This window comes from Haemaphysalis longicornis, unplaced genomic scaffold (assembly GCF_048455015.1).
Source record: "Haemaphysalis longicornis isolate Haplotype H1 unplaced genomic scaffold, Haemaphysalis longicornis Haplotype H1 scaffold_35, whole genome shotgun sequence".
In the NCBI taxonomy this organism is placed as follows: Eukaryota; Metazoa; Arthropoda; class Arachnida; order Ixodida; family Ixodidae; genus Haemaphysalis; species Haemaphysalis longicornis.
In genome coordinates, this window is record NW_027526352.1 from 702,345 (window position 1) to 723,831 (window position 21,487).

Consider the following 21,487-nt stretch of genomic DNA (forward strand, 5'->3'; position numbering starts at 1 on the left):
CGAAAACCCCCTATTTATGTTGTGCTAACATCACCTTCAGTTGTGCTGCCCGCTTGATGCTTTCTCTGTTCACACAGGCCAGTTGTGGATGTTGCTGCCAGCTGTCAACAATTAACACACCCAGTGGTTGCTTCCAGAACACTCAGCAATGACCAGCCCTTCTCCGATTAAGTATCTTTTAAACTGCGTGCCAGTTTAAGCAAAGATATTTATTCGGAGAACAGCGGGCAGTCGAGTCGGTGTTCCAAAAGCAGCTGCTGGGTGCGTCAGTTGTGGGGACAGCTCGTAGCGATATTTCAGGCTAGCCTGTGTGTACAGAGAAAGAATTTAGTGGGTGCCACGAAGGAACCCCCGAGTAAACGTGGATAACGTAATTCCTGAAACCTCTTGAACAGGTCTTAAAACTCCTTGAAAAGAAGTTGTATAGACGTCAACAAGAAGGTGCTGAGACATCCTAGAAGTCCTGTAGATGTCTTGCAAGCACCCAGATAGACGGCTATAAGCGTTGCGTTAGCACAGCTACAAGACTTCTTCAGGACGGCTTTTATAAATAACTTCTTCGCCAAGATGTCTCTAAGCAGTTCGAATCGTCTTGTGTAGATGTCTTTTAGATTTACAATAGCCCTTTTTGCGTTTCATGGGCAGTGTCGCTCCGTGTCGCAGATTTTGCTTGGTGGGGGCGCAGAGAGAGAGAGAGAGAACAACATTGTTTAAACTCAGGGATCAAGGGAATGGGGAGGGGCGGGCCAGAAGGCCGCCGCGATTGCCAGGGCCGGGGTGGTCACTGTTGTGAACCGGGGTAGCATGGTCGAAGTTGACCGCCGTTGGTGTCGTGCCGGAGCACTCATGAGGACCAAGTTGAGAGAGAAACAAAACTTTATGTAGAAGTATTTACATTCTTGACCAGCGTGAACAGGCAGTGCCGTAGTTCCGTCCACTTTCTCCCGCTGTTATTAGGAACGCACCAATCACAAAAATCCATGGCGCTCATATTCTCGCCCACACTCTCACACAGAGGGGGCACGTTTCCCTCTCGCACATGTGAAGGTCTGGTTGACTCCGGTGAGGCAATCTGCCTAAGGTCGAAGCCCTTCGGACCACCGATGTTGAAGCGTCGGGAGGACATCTGGGACCCCTTCTGGTATACTGGCAATGGCGGCTCATTGAACAACGGCCTTTACAGAGTCATCAGCCACACTGCAAAGTGCTGGAGAACGATGCGCGGCACGTCCCCAAAGAAGCAGACAGGAACGTCAAGCCTGCCGCCAAAAGTGAGGCGCCGCATGAAGCCTTTGTCGCCACCTCTTCGGAACGTTTCCTGTCATTAAGGGGGCATTCGGGGGCGGTTGGGTGGCCGAGAGGGCCGCCGAAAGCGGATTATGTCCAGCAGCCGCGGCACGGGTCGAAAACGCGTCATTGTGTAGACGACGGGATGTTCCTCGCCGATGAGTGGGGTGAGGGGAGGGGGCACTCGGTCGACAGCAGACTTGGGTGGTCGACCCCAGGACGGCGAAGACGGCTTTCGCGACATCACGTAGACCTGGCTTGATGCCTCCGGGTCGCGCAGCGCCTGCTGCCAGATGGATTGGGAGGCAAGGAGTCTGCTGCGCCCTCGCACAGAGTGAAGTGCTCGTCGAGGGCGCCACAGGCTGGGCATGTTTGGGGGTGAAATTAATGGTGTGGGTCATGGAGGTGGTCCCTAGCGGGACAGCCGCAGTGGCAGCAAAGTCGGTATCGCAGCCGCCCTACTCTGTTTATCAGGCGCCGACTGTCGTATGCGGCTTCCTGTACTCTTTTCTGATGCTCCGTGTTGCTTACGCGGCGTAGGACACGGGCACGGAAAGATATGCTCAGTTTTGCACATGGTCATCTGCTGTAGACAAATTTCTTGATGCAGCGGGGTGCGGAAATCCCTGCTGCTGAAGAACACCCTCCCCCCCTCCCCTCATAAAAATTTCGGGGGGGGGGGGGCCGGGCCCCTAGGGCCCCCCCTCTAGCTACGGGCCTGGTCTGCGTATATGCAGTGACGGATTTTCGGGCCGAGCTTGTCTAACTCTCGGGCGACGTCTATCATTATTAAGTTAAAGAGTAGAGGGGAAATCACGGACCCCTGTGGGGTCCGTGATGACAGGGTGCCGAATGTTAAGGGACCGTCGTCGGTGGTTTGATTCGTTTACGGTTAGCGAATTTTGATGTGCTTTATTAGTCTAGAGCGAAAACTCCAGTAATTCCAAAGACAACTACCGTGAGTGCAACACCTAGCGGTGACTGAGCCAAACTGGGTGACAGTTTTCGGCGATTCTCCGTGTGAGTCAGCAATGGTGGTCACCTCTAATGTCTTGTCTAGTGCCTAGGAAGAGTAGCTGTGGGCGCTGCAACTACAATTTGCGTGGGAAGAGTTAAAAAAGGGTTGAAATATATATCTCTCAAGTGTCAGCGCGGGCTTGGTTTGGTGACCGAAGCTCGTACAAGTGTGCGTTTTCAGGACGCAGTGATTTTCAACGGTCGCTGGGTTGCCCCCATCTGCCTGCATCGGTTATCTCAGCGTAAGTGGCAAATGCTTCTGTCACTCTGCCGGGTGTTTCAAACGGCGCGCCCCGCCCCCCCTCTCTGGGAGAGAGCGCGCAGCTTTCGTCTTGCTCTCCGTGGTTAAGCTAACTAGTGTGACTCCGGCACGCACACGACCATTTTCTCGCGCGAAACTCGGGGACGAAAACGGACAAAACACTGAGCAGCGCTGTTTCGCGTGTTTCGCATTTCCATGTCGGCGTGCGTGTTGGGAGTCGTGTTTAATGGTTACTACTTTGCATTGCTCGTGGTTTGTTCTTCTGCCGCAGTTGATCACTCCGAATGTTTGGGCGAAGCCTTTGTTGGTGTTGCCAGAAATTATGCTGCATTCGTAAACGCGACTAGCTAGACGCGGCAGAGGATCCGTTGACGTCCCTGGTTAGTTACGTCAGCATTGCTCAAAAATGGTCTAGGTGAATCAAGTAACCTGAAGTGATGTTTACTATAATTGAACCACGATTTGCCAAGTTGAAGAAATCCATGTCCCAGCCGAAAAAAACCCACTGGAAGTCCAATTGGACCTGTCCGAAACACCATTGAACCAGTTGGAACCAACTGCACTTTCAGTTGCTTCGGTGGTGTTTTGGACAGGGCCTTAGGACTTCCACTGATTTTTTTTTTTTTTTTTGGCTATACATAGCAGTTTTCTTCTTTATTTTTTTTTTCTCTGTTCTCTGATTACATAGGTAAGAATGCATCATCCCAGTTTTTTTTTAAATTATTTTCCATCACGCAATCAGTTTCGGAAACAGCCTGATTGTCATGCTGCACATATCAATTACGCACTGTCCTTGCTTGTGTCTGGTTCCCCGACCCAACGGGCACCAACTTACTGGGGTGCATCAAATGTGAGAAGTCCCGATAACACAACAGCCCCCCACCCATGCACCGATGAGGCCTTCCCTCGGGGCGTTTAAAGTCGTTGCTCCAGAAGTCAAATAGGCGAATTCAAGAACAACAGAGCACACAGCCTTTGGTTCTTGCTGCTGTGCTATGTGGATGTCAGGTTTAGACGCCCACGTGCAGGCTTCTCAGGGTCGCAACTTGCCTCTTGCCTGCAGCAGTGCAGTGGTGTTGAAATGCTCCACTAAAAAAAAATATACAGTAGCCTGACCGTTTGTTCAGACTAAAATTGGACTCGCTGAATTTTTCGGACTTTTACGAGGACCCGCCAGTTCTCCCATAGGACTGCTCTTTTATTCGCACTATTTTTCATTCCCCTCCAGGTTCGAAAAATCGGTTGGATACTGCATTTGCATCATCGCCTGATCCACTGAGCTTGCATCTAATCGTGGCCCATGCTCTCAGATGTGTAGAATAGCAGCGGTGCACGCAGAGCTTTCAAGCCTGCAACTTGCAGGTGGCAGCCAATGCTGTGTGCTTCGTTTTTCGTACTTCTTTGTATCCCGGCCCCCTTGTGCCTTTGCAGTGTGAAAATGGCCGCCTGTGCGCATGGCAGCCCTGACAGAGACAGCCAAGGCTAAATGCAGTCTCTGCTTCAAAGACCAAAGATACTGGGCATTGAACATTTACCACGGTCCTGTGAATTGCTTGAATCTCTGCACAGCCAGCATGCCCAAGGCACAGTGACCTCCTCCCAGGGGTGGACCGACCCTCCTCGCTCTCTCCTCAGCCTGTGAGACTAGCTGTGTTGCCTGTCAGCAGTAGCCGGGATCCCCTCTTCCCCACTTGGGCTGATCCGTCTCAACCACCCCAGTCATCTGAGGAACATGATAGCATGCTTAGATGAGCAGCCATTTGGATGCAGACTCTTGCTGGCAGGCAGTGGTGTGTGTTCTCCACTTCTAATCGTGCGCAATGTTCAAGGATGGCACCTCTTGAAGGATGGCGGGGAAATGGTACTTGAAGAACTGGCAAACCTGTACATGCAATGCCTAATGACCGCGAGTGTACCGGAATCTTGGAAGAACGCGAACATCATCCTAATCCATAAGAAAGGTGACATGAAGGACTTGAAAAATTACAGGCCGATCAGCTTACTGTCAGTCGTCTACAAGGTACTTACCAAGGTAATCGCTAACAGAATTTCTGCAACCTTAGATTTCAGTCAACCTAAAGAACAAGCAGGGTTCCGTAAAAGGTTATTCAACAATGAGCCATATTCACACGATCAATGAGGTCATAGAGAAGTGCGCTGAGTATACTGAGCCCCTATATATAGCCTTCACAGATTATGAGAAAGCATTTTACTCGGTCGAAACCCTAGCAGTCATTCAGGCATTACGGAACCAGCGTGTAGACGAGCATTATGTAAGAATACTAGAGGATATCTATAATGGGTCTACAGCTACCATCATCCTCCATAAGGAGAGCAGTAAAATCCCTATAAGAAAGGGCGTCAGACAAGGAGACACAATCTCTCCAATGTTATTCACAACATGTTTACAAGAAGTATTCAGAACGTTGGATTGGGAACAGGTTTAATGTAGAATACCTCAGTAACCTCAGATTTGCTGATGACGTTGCCTTGCTATGTAACTAGGGGGAGAAATTACAAAGCATGCCTTCCACACTGGATGAACAGAGTAGAGCCGTTGGCCTGAAAATTAATATGCAGAAAACCAAAGTAATGATCAATAACCTCGGGACAGCAAAGAAGTTTGAGATAAGTGGCGAGGCAGTGGAAGTGGTAAGCGAATATATATACTTAAGCCAAGTTGTGACCCTGGATCCCAACCATGAGGCAGAGATAATTAGAAGGATCAGAATGGGCTGGGGTGCATATGGCAGACATTCTCAGATAATGAAATGCAGCCTACCATTGTCGCTGAAGAAGAAAGTGTATGACAGCTGCATCTTACCGGTACTCACCTACGGGGCAGATACTTGGAGGCTCACTAAGAGGGTTCAACTTAAATTGAGAACGACTCAGCCGGCAATGGAGCGGAAGATGATAGGCGTAACATTAAGGGATAAGTAGAAAGCGGAGTGCTTCAGGGAACAAACGCGTGTTAAGGACATATTAGTATAAATTAAGAAGAAGAAATGGACGTGGGCAGGGCATGTGATGCGAAGGCAAGGCAACCGCTGGTCATTAAGGGTAACAGAGTGGATCCCTAGAGAAGGCAAGCGTTGCAGAGGGCGGCAGAAAGTTAGGTGGGCAGAGGAGATCAAGAAGTTTGCGGGGATAAATTGGTCGCAGTTGACACAGGACCGGGGTAATTGGAGAATAATGGGAGAGGCCTTTGCCCTGCAGTGGGCGTAGATAGGCTGGTGATGATGATGTTCAAGGGATGTAAACCACTGTGGCAGTGACTTCTTCCTTCCTTCGGTGTGTTTCCAGGCAGCAGGGAGGCCAGTGCCGACGACCGCGGGACCTGGGGTGTCCGGGAGAGCGAGCCATGGGTGGCACAGCGGAGGCCGGGGGTGCCGTGACCCGGGACGGCCTCCTGAACCAGTTCGGGCAGGCACGGGGGCAGCTGCAGAGGCTGCTGGAAGAGTCCAGCCCCGAGTTGGCGGAGGCGGAAAGGCAGCTGCACGAGCTGCAGGTCAGCATTGAGTTGCAACCCCGCCGACACAAACCACTGGTCCTTCCAGCACGTTGGTGTAGTGCTTCAAAGCACCACACCAAGCCCAAGCGTCGTGCATGCTCTGGGTTGGGGTGTCGTTGTGTAGGACATTCGCTGTTGTTCGTTCTGCTTGGCATATGCTCGCTTGGGGATTGGCCAGGATCGGGAGCGTTGAGGGGTAGTGTGCCCACTTGACAAAACTATACTTTCGAAAACAAATGAATTGGGTGAAGAACAAGCGCACAAGAACTTGAGAATTGCTAGAAGAAAAGGTTGCACGTGCGATGAGGTGGACAGAAATGCAAAGGTAAATTTTTTTTTTTTTGCACCACACGAATAAACTCACGGAAAGTAGCTAAGAGGTTAGGGGCCTGGTCTCAGAAATGTACCAAATCTGCACGATTCTAAAACGCCCCCCAATTTACAGGTAAATTTACTCGCAAAAATTTGTAAAGAATTTTTTTTTTTGGCGCTCATTTTACTAAAAGAACGTGACACCACATACATGGCCGAATGAATTTTATTTGACACAGGCACCTGTGGCAGCAAAAATTTTTTGGAGCTTATGAGCTCCCTTGTCCACATCCTGCTGGCATTGAAACATCATAACGGAACATTGAAAGCCTTTGCTTTGACCTTCGTAATTTCAAGTGTGATGGGCACTTCGTTCAGTCGCTGCTCGAAGCTTTGCAAGAAAATTCCCCTCTGCTTTGTTTACGCCTACAGTAGTATCATGCCTCTGGCACACCCAATGGGTGTTGTTCCGCTCGGTTGTCCTTGTTGTTGACCAGTAAAGTTACCTTGCACATCAAGGACGCGTCATGGTGGTTTCTACTGAGAGCCATAACACCTCACGCGAGGTGCTGATTGCAGCAGTAACAACATGCGCAACAGCTGGCAGTGGTATGCCCATCCAGCAATGGTACGCCAAAATTCACTTGCGTGATGTCAGCATATTGAGTGGATTAGGTTCAGTTGGATTTGGGGAAGGGTTACCGTATTTACCCGATTGTAACGCGCACTTTTTTTCCGGAAGAATAGCCCGAAAAATCGCATGCGCGTTAGAATCGGATACGAAACCGAAACTGCCGAAAAAGCAGAAATTTTGTCCCACCCATCACCATCTCAAGATGGTGCCAAACCTTTTAGCAACGATTTTTCAGACGCAGGAAGCATAGGCACCTAGGCTTTTGTATCGGCATTCTCACAAATCGTCAAATCACTCCACTTGCGCGCTTGATAACACCAATGGCAGAAGCGGCTCTCACGTGTTCAAAACGAGCGGTCGGCTGAAGCGTGCGGCTCTGGAGAAGCTTGCGTAATGGGCGTGCGAGGCGTGGGCCACGATCCCATTGACCATGGTTGAACGTTCGTTCAGAAGTGTGGCATCGCGAACGCGCTTGAAGGCACCGAGGACGAGATGTGGTCAGCGGAGGGCGACGAGGAGTGAGATTACTTTGGGAAATAAATCGCCCATTTCTCTCGCATTCGTTTGTGTGGGTCGCAAAGTTCCGTAGACGTTACAATCGGAGGTGCAAGTTTTTTCGGTTTTTTTTGCCAGGAAAATGGGTGTGCATTAGAATCGGGTAAGTGCGGTAGTGTCCATGGCGGTGCTGGTGACCACTTCAAAGCCAGTTTCAGTTTTGAGGCCGATTGTGACGCCCACACAAGTTTGAAGGCTATGTTTAGCGAGAAAAGGTGCGTGCTTAAATCATGCTAATGCTGTATGCTTAGATGGCTGTAACCACATTTCTGTGAGTGAATCCCAACGGTACGTCCCAGTTGTAAGCGCGAGTTGTTTGGGAGTGGTTTTCGTTTCCAGAAGCTAAATATATCCTGTCTGCAGGGCCGCTGAGCGAAGGCTAAAACCTTGAATATTCATTCAGAATGCAGCATTAGAAGTACGAGCGTCAGCATTTAGCACACGTAAATGTTGTTACACAAATACAATAGCAAAGTGGCGCTGTTCTGCCTGCAGAAGAATGATTCATGGAGAGAGGGGAACCCGCCGCAGTGGCTAAGGCGTTGCGCTGCTGAGCACGAGGTCGCGGGTTTGATTCCTGGCCAGGGCGGCCGCTTTTCTGATGGAAGCGAAAAGCAAAAGCGCCCATGGGTATGAGACTTTGGCGCACACTAAACATCCCCGGGTGATCAAAAGTAATCCGGAGCCCTCCACTACGGCGCGCCTCATCGCCTGTGTTGCGTCGGCGCGTTAAACCCCACAATCAATCAATAAATCATGATTCATGAAGAATGCAGGAAAAGGCAAGCCTTCTTGTGCATGGGAGGGCTGCGCAAAGATGCTGAAAGGGAAATATTCCAGAACGAAGACTACATGCATTGGAAGCCAGAAATACAGAGTGCAAATGCTGCACATGCTAGCTTGTGTGCTAGCCTGGGCGACATAGCCTTTGCCGCAACTGCCTGCAAGACTTCCGTTGCCTCTGACGCTTCCTGCCGTCTCACTGCACTTGGCAAAAAAGTTGTGGGGAAATGGGAGGCACGACTTCCCGCATCATTTGTGGCTTTTGCAAGAAAGTAGCCACCTTTTCTAACTGAAGCGCGTAACTTAATGTTGATATTAAAACAAAAGTAAAGGTGCACGAATATCACAGTAGGCAGTGCGAATCGAACACGAGTGGTAACAAGACTGTGATCAGAAGGAAATAATTTTTGAATACGAATATTTTAGCTTTAGTGTGTGTAGCATTCCAAATGCATAGGCGATAAAAAGAAAACGATAACTTCGAATGAACAACCTTTACTAAAAATTAAAAATAAAAGGTGCAGACAAGGTGGAAAAATGGGGAATAGGAGGATTTCGTGTGCCTATATGGAACAATGAAATGCAGGTTTTCGAGCCAATTTTGTCACGATCTTTCGCGAAGGATGAATGTATCTTACAATTATTCTGCTACCAACAGCGCTTGCAGATGCACCCTGCTGCCCTTACCTGCATGCCGAAGCGATGCACGCAGGGCTGTGCCATGATATTTGAACACCATAAGTGAACGTTGCGCGCCCTAAGCATTTGTATGGCTGGAACTGTCAGTGTGAGGAGGCGACTAGTGGAGACGAAATACTTTCATATTTCCCTAGGCCGAACTTTATATTGCGGTAGGTCCTAAAGGAACTGCTGAATAGCCGCTGAAGCAGACAGCGGAAAGACCAGTGGTTTGTCTAGCAGCAAGAGCATGCTGTGGTGCATCATCATCATCATCATCATCCTCTCTACGCCCACTGCAGGGCAAAGGCCTCTCCCATAGATCTCCATTTATCCCGGTCCTGTGCTAACTGCAGCGAATTTATTGTCGTTGATTTCATCTGCCCATCTAACTTTCCGCCGCCCCCTGCAACACTTGCCTTCTCTAGGGATCCACTTTGTTACCCTCAATGGCCAACAGTTATCTTGCCATCGCATTACATGCCCTGCTCACGTCCATTTCTTATTCTTAATTTCTACTAATATGTCTTTAACACCAGTTTGCTCCCTGACCCACTCCGCTCTCATCTTGTCCCTTAATGTTACACCTATCATTTTCCGCTCCATTGCCTGCTGAGTCGTTCTCAATTAAAGTTGAACCCTCTTAGTGAGCCTCCATGTTTCTGCCCCGTAGGTGAGTACCGGTAAGATGCAGCTGTCATACACTTTCTTCTTCAGCGACAATGGTAGGCTGCTATTCATTATCTGAGAATGTCTGCCATATGCACCCCACCCCATTCTGATCCTTCTAATTATCTCTGCCTCATGGTTGGGATCTGGGGTCACAACTTGGCCTAAGTACATATATTCTTTTACCACTTTCCACTGCCTCGCCACCTATCTCAAACTGCTGTGCTGTCCCGAGGTTATTGATCATTACTTAAGTTTTCTGCATATTAATTTTCAGGCCCATGGTTCTACTCTGTTCGCCCAGTGCGGAAAGCATGCTTTGCAATTCGTCCCCCGAGTTACTTAGCAAGGCAACGTCATCAGCAAATCTGAGGTTACTGAGGTATTCTGCATTAACCCTTATTCCCACCTGTTCCCAATCCAACGTTCTGAATACTTCTTGTAAGCATGCTGTGAATAGCATTGGAGAGATTGTGTCTCCTTGTCTGACACCCTTCATTGCTCGATGAGTCGTCCTCAATTTAAGTTGAATCCATTTAGTGAGACTTCGAGTTTCTGCCCCATAGGTGAGTACCGGTAAGATGCAGCTGTCATGCACTTTTTTCTTGAGGGACAATGGTAGGCTGCCGTTCATTATCTGAGAATGCCTGCCGAATGCACTCCACCCCATTCTTATCCTTAGAATTATCTCTGCCTCATGGTGGCATAGCACCTGCCGCGGTGGCTCAGTGGCTAAGGTGTTGCGCTGCTGAGCACGAGGTCGCGGGTTCGGTTCCCGGCCGCCGCGGCTGCTTTTCTGATGGAGGCGAAAAGCAAAAACGCCCGTGTGTTTGAGACTTCGGCGCACGTTAAACATCCCCAGGTGGTCAAAGTTAATCCGGAGCCCTCCACTACGGCGCGCCTCATCGCCTGCGTTGCGTCGGCACGTTAAACCCTACAATCAATCAATCAATCAATCATGGTGGTATAGCGTACAGCCAACACTGTGTAAGAATGCCCATTTGCAGGGCCATCTGCAGCTTCCCCCCAAAATGGGCTCTTTAAGGGAACCGCCGAATCAACCGAGTTCTACCTTCACAGCCTGTGGCCTGTACCCCTACAGGTTGGGGACCGTGACTTCCAAGCAGGGCTTTGGTGTCATACCTAGTGATGCAAGCTGTTGGTCAGAGACTCCCACTAAAGGTGCATTTACTTGCAACAGGGAAAATGTTTCACTGGGATGCTATGCATGCGTTGGTTTCCACTTATTGCGTGTGTGGATAGATTAGCGTACTTTCGCACCCAAGAGCCAGTGTTTTGTGTTTTCTTCCCGGTGCGACGTTATGGCCAGTGTTTTTCTCGCCCAGCTTGGAGGGCTTCCCAAGTGACGTTTTACCTGGTGTCCTTCACATCTAAGGACACACACACACACACCACCAGGTGCTCCTTTATGTGTGGTCGGGGCAGTGTAATGGCACGCCCATTGTGGTGGTGGGTGATTTCAACGTGGCCGTCTCACTGCCCGATGCAATTCCACTGCCCTCCTCCGTCGTCGAGTGGTTTCGGTGGGTGTGTTACACAGACAGTGCGATGCCTACGACGTGGCAGGGAAAAGCACAGCCCCGTGCCAGTCCCCTGGAGTAAAACTCTAGCCCTCCCAAGTTTCATTCAGCTCACTAGCTAGGAAGTATTCTCCATCAAACTACAAACAAATGCATTTTGTTTCGTACACTCCGCTCACTACACCCAGCGTCCCTGTTCATGCTTCTTTGGAGAATGTGAGGGTGCTGAATGTTTATTTGCATTTTTCCCAGGATTTAGCGTGTAGAACGAATGTGGTAAATGGAAGGAGGTTGTCCTGCAGTGCAAGCCTCACAGCCACCCTCCCGTTCGTGTCATAACTGAATACGACGTGTATGTACCGATGTCACAGCCTGCCAGTGTCCCCGACGCACGACATGCTGCCTGGGCATCCTACGTACCAGCATTGTTTACATGAAATGCATTCCATCAAAAGTTGCTAGAACAGCTATGCATTTGTTGACATCACCTGAAGCCATTAGAGCATTGCTTTGCTGTAGCAGAAGTTTCTGTGTATTGGGTGCTACGTGAATTCCACGCCCCTGCTGTGCCCTTGAAGGAGCCATGAAGAGAAAATACAACTTCGTTTAATTTGAAAAAACTAGGATTCAGTATCACACTCAGCTCCATTACAGCACAAAAGATGTTTTTTTTAATCAAAACAAAGGAAGAAGTATCTAAAAACTCAAATTTTGCACCACAGTGACGTATTATGAGCAAGAATGACGTGATACGGGCCAACAATAAAACGTAATTTTCAGTGCGTTAACGGCACATTAGCATTCAAGTGATGCGGTCAAATGGAACTAGAGGCCCCATTACAGACGTCCAGTCATGTGTCGTCGCGACAGGTCAGTTAGGCGGCCACCAATCGCACAAACAAGGTTCCGTGACGTCATAGAAAAGTTGCGGGAAATTGGCTAGGGGTCGCGACTGCTTCACACATTTTCTTTGATGTCTCCGTTATTTGTACGAAGATTGCGATGATATTGGTATCAGTGTTATCGGGACTAAGCAGTCTTTCTAATAAACCCAACTTGTATTTTGTCTTCATGGTTCCTTTAAAGGGATACTGAACTGGAATTTTTTCCCATCTGTTCGAACTAATGCATCTTTAGGAAGTTGTTCGCACCCATTCTGGCGGCAGAGCATATTGTTTTGTACCCAGAATTTCGTAACTTTCCCATTTCCTGCCTTTTCCGCAGCAATGACATTGGGAAGGAAATCACTTCTTGGGTGTGGCCAGTGGGCAGCTTCTAACCCACAAGCATTCCACTATCCAGGCGATGCAATCCAACGGGCATTGAAGAACCCCCTGTATCTTGGAAACTCACTATTGGCGACGTCATACGCAGTCAGCCTGGAAGCGGATGGGGGGGTACGACATGTCTCTTGATTGGCGTGTTACTACCTCCCTTACTGATTGAAATTTTGGGGCGAAACTTGCGACAATGAAATCGGCTTGTGAAATGCCGGCTCTAACCACCATTTCTTCAAAAACGCTTCCGCATTTTCACTGTTTGTGATCCCCAAGTTATCCCTTGACCCGTGTCCCTCCTCTCTGCCTCCTCGCAGCTGATGGTGCGGGAAGTGGCCTGCCACCTTCCCCCGGCCAACGTGCGCATGGTGCAGGAGCAGTTTGGCACCCTGCGGGCTCGGGTGGACGACGTCCGTGAGAGGCTGAGGCCGCGCCAGCGCTTTGCCTTCCGGGCAGGCCGCCAGAGGCCGGCCTCCGGCAAGGGGCAGCAGGAGGAGGACAGCACCAGGTGGGGGGCACCCTGCGTTCCACTCTACTTTGGTGGTGGCTGTACTGTTTGTTGCTGGGCTCTCCTAAAGGTGCCACCAAGACAAAGTACAAGATTGGGTCACTAGAAAGACTGCTTTGCCTTGATGAGAGTAATGCCAGCTTCATATTAAGCAAACTTGAAACGAATGATTGGTTGGTATTAGGGGAAACAAATGAGACAGCGGCGACTCCCCGGCCAATCTCTGGTGAATTCTCTACGATGTCGTAAAATCTTCTTTTGTGCATTTCGCTACTGCTGCCCTAAGCCACTGCCAAGAAGCCTGATGGGACGATGGCAGTGGAGCCTCTCCCCCCGTTTCAATGTACCGCTGCAAGGCTAACACACAGTTGACACTCTTATAACCACGTTTTCAGTGCTCAATGATATTACGCCACTCCTGCACATATCACGTCACTCCAGTGCAAAATTTGAGTTCTTCCACATTGATCATAATTTTTTTCGCTTTAAAAAAAATGCCGTGCATGGCTTCAACGGGGTCAAGTGAGTTACCAAGGGCTTGAAATTGAACAGAGTTGTATTTTGTCGTTATAGCCTCCTGGAGCAGGTTTTATTCGAGTGACGGGAAATACAGAGTGCTTCAAAGATACCTTGTACATGTGGCCTTGTTTGTGCGTGGTTCGGTTACAATGAGGCTCCACTCAAGATGTGGGATTGTTGCAGGCACTGCATCCTACTCTGTGTTGCAAATGTTGCGTGCATAACGTACTCCACCTATCTGAAAATGTTATTACAGTAGACTCTTGATGAAGGGAACTTCAAGGGACCAGAAAAATTAGTTCCGTTTAACGGGAGTTCCGTTAGTACTGAGAGAGATGTTCTAAGGTGAAAATTTATGTGGCTACGCAGTCGTAATGGCATTTCATGGAACTCTAAGCACTAGAAGGTGAATGCACGTGAATGTTTTTTAGAAAGCAAAAACTTCTAGAGGCATAGGCACAGCATTCACAAAGTTGATTTGATTTGGCAACAATGAGTCGCTGTGCACTACAAAATGTGTCAATTATTTTTGTTTGAGTCCTTGCAACTGCATCTTCACAGAGGCTAGAGGCCTCAACTTTGCGAGTGCTTACGAGCAGATGGCAACGTGGTAATGAAGGACGAATAGCACGACGATGGCACGGACGAGACGACAGGAGGTGAGCCCTGTAGCCTCGGTGTCTAGAATCGAGACCGAACGACTGGAACAAGAACTGCGATGTTGCATTCGTTGCGCTAACATGGCCAACCACTTACGAGACGAGGCTTACGAGGCCAACAAGGCTAAAAAAAGCATGGAGGAAGAAAAAAAAAAAAAAAGAACGAAACAGCCGGGACCGTAGAAAGCTGATTCTCATGCCAGTGGATTTCACAAGAAGTTCCATTTCTGGTTCCGTTTACACGGTGATGCGGAAATTTTAGTTGCGATTACCGAGAGTTTTTTTTACGTTATCTGAATACAAAACCAACCAAATTCCAGGCAACTGTTCCGTTTAAGTGGTAATTCCGTTTAAGCGATTTCCGTTTATCGATATTCTACTGTAATTGGTTTTTGAGGGTGTCGAAATTCACGCCCTAGTCATGGTTTGGCGGTTTGTCACTGCACACTCTTTCCCCCCCACACGCAGTGCCCAGCACCAAGCGGAAGCCAAAGGAGCTGTGAACGCTGCCCTGAAGAACACGGCCACCGACGCCACTACGGTGGGCTTCCGCGACCGTTCAGGCGAGGCTCTCGAGCTGGAAGGGGTGGAGGGCAAGGACGTCGAGCTGGACTCCCTGGTCGACTGCGAGGTGTCCATTCGCAGCTGCCTGGCCACCCTGTTTGCCCGGCGGCTGCGCAACTGCCGAATCCGCTGTGGCCCCGTCGCCGCCTCGGTGTTCGTGGAAGGGTGCGAGGGGTGCACGGTGCGCGTGGCCTGCCAGCAGCTGCGGGTGCATGACACCCGGCGCTGCGAGTTCCTCGTCCACATCCAGGCACGCTCCATCATCGAGGACTCGACGGAGCTCGTGTTCGGACCGTACGACTGCGTGTACGAGGGCAGCGAAAGGGACTGGCAGGCTTCGGGGTTGAACAGGGCTGGAGTGAACAACTGGGCCCTGGTGGACGATTTCAACTGGCTGGCCGCTGACCGGCCGTCGCCCAACTGGCGGACCGTCGGCCAGACGGCGGTCGACGTCAAGCAGTAGATTTCTTTCATTTATTTATGACGTTATTGTAGTACTTCACCACTAATCTTAATAAGCTCGTTTTTCTAAGACGTGCCTTCTTGACCTGTCTAGCAGAGTTGTTCAATACAAAGAGTTGCAAAATTCCACTTCCGTCATTGAAGCTGGTAGGCAAGTGAATTTATGCAGTACCTAAGGAAAGAGAAATGAGCGTTGCTAAACATTACTACTGATTAACATAACATAATAGAATACAGCTTGCTTTTCAAATTGGGCAGCTTTAATCTGGTGTACGTGGATTAACTGGTTCCCAGTACTGTGAACCCATTTTGTGACTGACCTCACTCTCCATAGAAGACAAGGCGGGTTGTGCTAGTATTCCTTACTTATGTGTGGAGCACAATGAGGATTGAAATGGGATCACGACGACCCCCACACTGCTGTGATGTAATCAAGTTCATACCTGCTAGCTCTTGAACACCATGTTTGTGTAATGCTGTGATGAATTGACATCTCAGTATGCTTTGTGTGCAAAAGTGTGCCAGTGCACTTTAGGCAGGGAGCACCACTGTCAGTTTTAATGAGACTTTGCCGTTGGCCACACTAGGCTTAGGACACTCGTTCAAAATTACTGTAAAGGTAACAGTTCTCAAAAACTTAAAGGAGCCATGAAGAGAAAACACAAGTTTGTTTCATTCAAAAGATTGCCTCGTTAGAATCATACTGACACCATTTTCAACATAAGCTTCCCTCAAATGAGCTACATAACTAGGAAAAAAGGGAATGGCCATGCGACCCGCTCGCTCATTTCCCGCAACAGAACCCATGATGTCACATGTGACAGCTCTGAGATTGGCGGAGGGCGGAAAAAGCAAACGCAAATTAGGCAGAGCTTAAAAGCTTGCCGAACGAGCTATTTGCGCCTAAATTTAGGGCACATTCTCTTAAAAGCTGTAAGAATGGTGGAACAAACAGTGCAAGTTACGAAGGCACATGTAAACATAGAAGCACCGATGCGTACTGCTATTGGTACTGCGCGCACTATGCTTGTTTAGCTGCACAGAACTGCGGGGCTTTGGGTTTGTCTCAGACGAGACTGGCCGATTGATTGACGCAATGGTGTCTTACGTAATCATACTTGTGGAGCGAGCACTGTTTCACGAAACAGTTTTCTCCCAGAACAAAAACAACCCAGATTTAAAGGGGTCCTGAAATGCCTTCCGCCGATGCATGGATGTACATGTAACCAAATAAAGCAATGTATTAGCAATCTCCTCCTGCAAGAATTTTGTTAAAGCGATGAGTATTAGCTGAGAAATCGTAAATCAAAAACCGCGAATTATCGTCGCGCCGTATTTCCTCCTCCTTTCAACTGTTTCTTCGCTGTTGGCCTCCCCTCCCATGATGCTCCGCTCCTCAGCGGTGACGTACTTCCGCTATTGCGCTCCCACAGACTGCCGTCTGCTACGGGCCAGCTCTTTCGGCTTTTTCGTCTCTGTAGACACCATGGACACAGGCTGGAAAAGCGAACGAATGACCTGGCCGCATGTGTGCGGCCTGGCCTTGCCCTTTCGCGGTGTACGTAGTTGCAGGGCTGCAGTTGGTATCGGCGGCGAACTCCAGCCGCGTGGGGAGAATCGGTCGCTCGTTCCCTTTGGTGCACCGCGCACTGTTTATCCAAAAAGCGCGGTCTCAGATGTGGCCCCGCTGGTGCCGGGTGTTATTTTGCGGTGGTTGTAATTCCTACTACCGGCGGCATGTGAAAAAAGACATTTTCAACCGACACAGAACCCGTGCACAAAACGCGCCGGATCGGATCGCTTTATCAGCGGCGATGAACGTGAAGGCGAAGAGCAAACCAACGCTGCACTCGATCAGCGAGACCCCGTGTTCTGACAAGCTGCACCCATGTGTTGCATTCAACACTGACGGGAAAGCGTTTGTTTGCACTTGTTTGGATAGTCGTTAAATGTCCAAACACTCCGGCACTCCGCTAGCAGATCAGCCGGCGAGACATTTCGGAAAACATTTGACAGATGGCGCCGTATGCACTAGTGTGTCGCTAGGCAAAACTGATGAGACGCTCTACTAAAACTCCCATCGCGGTGTCACGTAGCGGGACGCAAAAATTTAGCGTTTAGCGTATGCAAAGGCCACAAACGCTGTACTAAAACTCTATTAGCAGCAAAATAGCGTGCGTAAGTGAAACAGCTTGCGTTTACAAAGCTGCACGCCGAGCGCGTACGTTTCAAACCTAGTGACATCGTTTAAATACACTGGCAAGCACAGTGTAACGTAGTCAGATATCAACCGTATGCTCAGGCGACAAGCAAGAGCTTGTTTTATGTGGGGCGGAGATTGCGCATAAAGGCCCGTTCGCACTTGCGACGAAAGCGAGTGAGCGGCAGGAATTCCATCGCTTTGTCGCGCGACGATCGTTTTTGTCGAATGGTCGGGACAAATTTTGGTTGCGCGACAGAATTCCCGTCGCTTTCGCTCGCTTTCGTCGCAAGCGGGAATGGAAAGTTCTGCCGCTGCCGTCTGCTACGCAGCTCGGAGGTAACCGCGCGATCTGCTCGGGCCGGATGAACGCGCACACTCCCGCACGGCAGCGCCCCAAGCGGCAGACGGCCGCGTACATCGCTCCCGGCGCCCGCCTGGAGCCCGCCCTCGGCACACTAGCCAGTATATTTCAGGCACTATAATGGAGGAAAGATTTTTTGCTTCCGATGAACCTAGTTCTTTGCCCCTGTGTTTTTAAATACGTGAAGTGGTTAGCACGTCGTCCTCACGCAGCTCTGTATCGTCGTAGCATCGCTGATTGTCCGAACGAAGCTTGCAGCTAAGCCAATGCAGCGACCGAAGCTGTGTGTGTGTGTGTGCATCGCCTCCTGTGTGTTGTGGACGCGTTCGTTTCGCGATGAAATGCGACATTGTACTTCTGCGGGTGGATAGTGCTTCCCATGGTCTGGATTATCTTTCTCGAACGACGTACCACTCAACCTCGCATGGGGTATGAGCAGTGTGCCTGGCTAAAAGCCTTCTCGCTTGCGCGCCAGAGTTGTGACTTGCTGCTCGTCCCCGCAAACCGGGTGTGAGGTGAGTGCCGTATTTACGACGGGCAGGAGGAGGCAACTCATCGTCTGTCAATCGCGGTTCAGACTTGCAACGCATGTTGTGACGTTGCGTTCGTTCGAAACGCATCTCTGGATTGTTTTGAAGTTGAATAAAATGTACGCGTCAAACCCGGGCATTCGGCTCAGGGCGTTCTCTGCGATTGCACCAAAGAAGTGCCACGGTACTTTCTTTATGGTACGTACTCACGTAAGATAAAATCCACGTCGTGTTATGGCCGTGTTGCATTCAATACAAACGGTTAAGCGTTTGTTTACACTTGTTTCGTTTGTCGTAAAATGTCAAAGCACTCCGGCACTCCGCTGGCAGATCAGCCGGCGAGCCGACGCTGAGCAGACGACTCATCTCTTTGCCGGAAGTGCGTGAAAAAGCCGCCCAATAGCAGGATGTCTAGCTCATGACGAACATCTGGGAATCGATGATGTAGACATGTGAAGATGGCGGCGTCCAAAAACACGAAGGAAAGGGTGAGAAAAAAGCGACAAACTTTGCAACAAAAGTGTGAGCTTTCCGCTGCGCGTAAAAGAGTAATACTTGGCACAGGTGACGTTGGCGACCCAATCTAGCGATTGCGCTAGTTCATTTAGTGTGCTCAAAATGCCTTTCAGGGCCCCTTTAAATACGGTCAAAAAAAAAAAACCAAAGGCAAAAAATGGTATGCCACGGTATGGTGCCGCCATCTAGGTTCAGTAACGTAAACAAACGCGAGAGTACCTCGATGCCAGGATACCAGCGCTGCCGTACAGGGTGGAGACACCCTTTGAACAATACCGTGCGGCTGCAATTGGGTCAACATGCTCAATGCGTTGTTCTTTTCGTTTCCCACGAGACCCAGCAACACGAAACAGATAAGATGATTCAAACTTCGCCAGTTAACCGCGTTGTGGCAATAATTTTAGCGGGGTTTTGATGCAGTGACTTGCTTCAGCAGCGAGCAAGCGAACCAAAATGGCGGCGCCAGCGTATACGTGTCTCCGCCCTGTACGGCGGACGCGTGAATCAAGGGACCCTAGGCTGCAGAGCGGTCGGTTCCTGTGATGTCATTGCAGACCACGAAAACACGCGATTTAGCGGGAAAATCAAATTTTAACTGAAATTGATTAAATTCTCAGTGAATAAAGCATCGTTTCCATTCAGGCAAGCGTTGGAGGAACTATAAAACACGAAATCTTTCGAATAACACAAAATTGTATTTTGTCTTCATGGCTCAACAACCGTAGCTAAAACTTTGGTTTCTGCTACTCAAGCTCGAGGGTCACTGAAGCAGTAGGTGTGTGCAACCACTTCTGCTCGAGGTTGGTGAGTAAGGTATCAATATTGCAGCTATACACAGTACCCATTCCTCTTGTCACATATTACAAACAGCGCGTCAACGATATTTCTTCAGTCACAATTACACCATTTAAATCCTGATACCGTGTTCCATTGAGGAGGCAAACAAAAAGGGAACAGCAGACACAGTGCACTTGTCCTGAAGATTTCATATTACGCGCTGGATCATCCTTCACCATGCAATGCATCTTAACGACCGTGGTCTAAAGAGTAGCGTATAACAAGTAGCCGTCGCTTTAAACACGTTTGCCCATAGAAATCATCTCGCTTCTGTGGCAGAGCAAATACCACTAGAGGTCTGTAGTTTGGTACCGGTAAGGAAGCAAGTGTTCTTTTTGGTTCAGTTCAACTCTCCTCAAAGATCCATCCATCTGTTCCACAGGAACACAAGCTGCTGCATACCAAGTGCTAACCAGACTACCATAAGCTCGAGCATCATAAGGGAATTTAAAGCTTCCATGGTGCTAAAGCTTGTTTTTACGTAAAGCAAATGCTACGGAACTGTAATGTGCACGTCAAAATCCAAAGAGGGCTGCCAGAGGGGCAATCTCGGTTTTGTTTACAATTCCGGTGTGCCCGTTGACAGTCAGGTGTGGACCACGTATGTGCTGCATTGTGTGTGTAGGTATAACTAAAAGGTGGTTTTATTCGTTGCTGGTTTGTATGCCACATATCAATCACCGTAAGGAACTTGCCGTATGAAAATAAAAATATGTCGCCAAACTCCTTCTGCTCGAGGGGGGAGGGAAACGGGGATGGATGGTTCCAGGAGACGCCTGCGAAGCCGCACAGCCCTTACTGTACCAGAATGGCCACCCACAGCTGATTGTCTTTTTTCTGCTCTTCCCTGCCACCTTTATTTCAAAGAATGCGAAATTAAGTGCGGAGAACGTCCCGGCCCAGTTTCAACAATACCAACTGTCCGAATAAACATTTCCATCACCACCAAAGTACGCAACGTGACAGCTCAATATTTGTCCACCAAAATTGATTTGGTGGACAAAAATAATCACTATAGTTTTTTGCCGCTGTTTAAAAGTCGTAGAAGGAAAGCTAGTGCTATCAAGTAATGGCTTTTTGCTCTATAGCTGCTTCACATCTATGGACAGCAACATTGGTAAAGACATCGAACTCGTCAGAAGCTTTGCCTTGTGCACGTTTTTGGACATAGCGTTTTACTTCTCTATCGGCGAGCAATACGTCTCCGTTCGATGGGAGCAACTGTTGCTTGTTTGCCAGAGTGGAACCAACAGAGGCATCAGAGGGTCAACCTAACTATTTAAAAGGCCCCGTCGTCGAAGTGCTTGTCCTTGTGAGGTCAGGTCATGTCTTTATTGATATCGGAGTTCAGCCTCTTTGACTAGTAGACCTGAGAGAGAAGTCGAGCTCCAAGATGGAGGTGGAGGAAGGTTTTGGGAGCCCAGTTATGGTTCTCATTGTGGCCCGTTAGAGGATGTGTAAGGCCTGCATCTGTTTCCTGGTGAAGTTGCATGCAGGAAGGCCATACGTGAATCGTCCCAAGTCCACTGCTAAGACCACCAAACTTGTTTGATATGCCAGTAATAGGGTGGAGAGTCTGCCGCAGTGTTTTGCGGGGGATGCCTACTGCAGCTGCTGACCTGGGCGCCTGAGAATTTTATTATGCCATTTTGTGACATCAGAGTCATCGTCATCATCACCAGCCTATCTATGCCCACTGCAGGGCAAAGGCCTCTCCCATTATTCCCCAATTACCCCGGTCCTGTGCCAGCTGTGAACAATTTATCCCCGCAAACTTCTTGATCTCCTCTGCCCATCTA

At 49.3% G+C, this 21,487-nt stretch overlaps 1 protein-coding gene across 4 annotated transcripts; it reads left to right on the top strand.

Annotated features, from left to right (window-relative positions):
• Window positions 1–1,963: 1,963 nt before the first annotated feature.
• Window positions 1,964–20,411, top strand: LOC144177963 (tubulin-specific chaperone C-like). Of its 4 annotated transcripts, none has more exons than XM_077705522.1 (5): window positions 1,964–2,178; window positions 2,486–2,546; window positions 5,864–6,077; window positions 12,847–13,037; window positions 14,684–20,411. In XM_077705522.1, the coding sequence occupies exons 3-5, from the start codon at window positions 5,931–5,933 to the stop codon at window positions 15,240–15,242; spliced, it is 897 nt and encodes a 298-aa protein (XP_077561648.1). In that variant the 5' UTR covers window positions 1,964–2,178; window positions 2,486–2,546; window positions 5,864–5,930; the 3' UTR covers window positions 15,243–20,411. The 4 variants fall into 4 exon arrangements, with proteins under 4 accessions (XP_077561648.1, XP_077561650.1, XP_077561649.1 ...); XM_077705524.1 differs by having other exon boundaries at window positions 5,873–6,077; XM_077705523.1 differs by lacking the exon at window positions 1,964–2,178 and adding an exon at window positions 2,187–2,307 and having other exon boundaries at window positions 5,873–6,077.
• The last annotated feature ends 1,076 nt before the right edge of the window (window positions 20,412–21,487 follow it).

Excerpts from the sequence above, each read along its gene's own strand:
- LOC144177963 (XM_077705522.1), top strand. The coding sequence starts at position 5,931 with ATGGGTGGCACAGCGGAGGCCGGGGGTGCCGTGACCCGGGACGGCCTC. Across the intron at positions 6,078-12,846 it reads GGCAGCTGCACGAGCTGCAG|CTGATGGTGCGGGAAGTGGC; the intron begins GTCAGCATTGAG and ends GCCTCCTCGCAG. Across the intron at positions 13,038-14,683 it reads CAGGAGGAGGACAGCACCAG|TGCCCAGCACCAAGCGGAAG; the intron begins GTGGGGGGCACC and ends CCCCACACGCAG.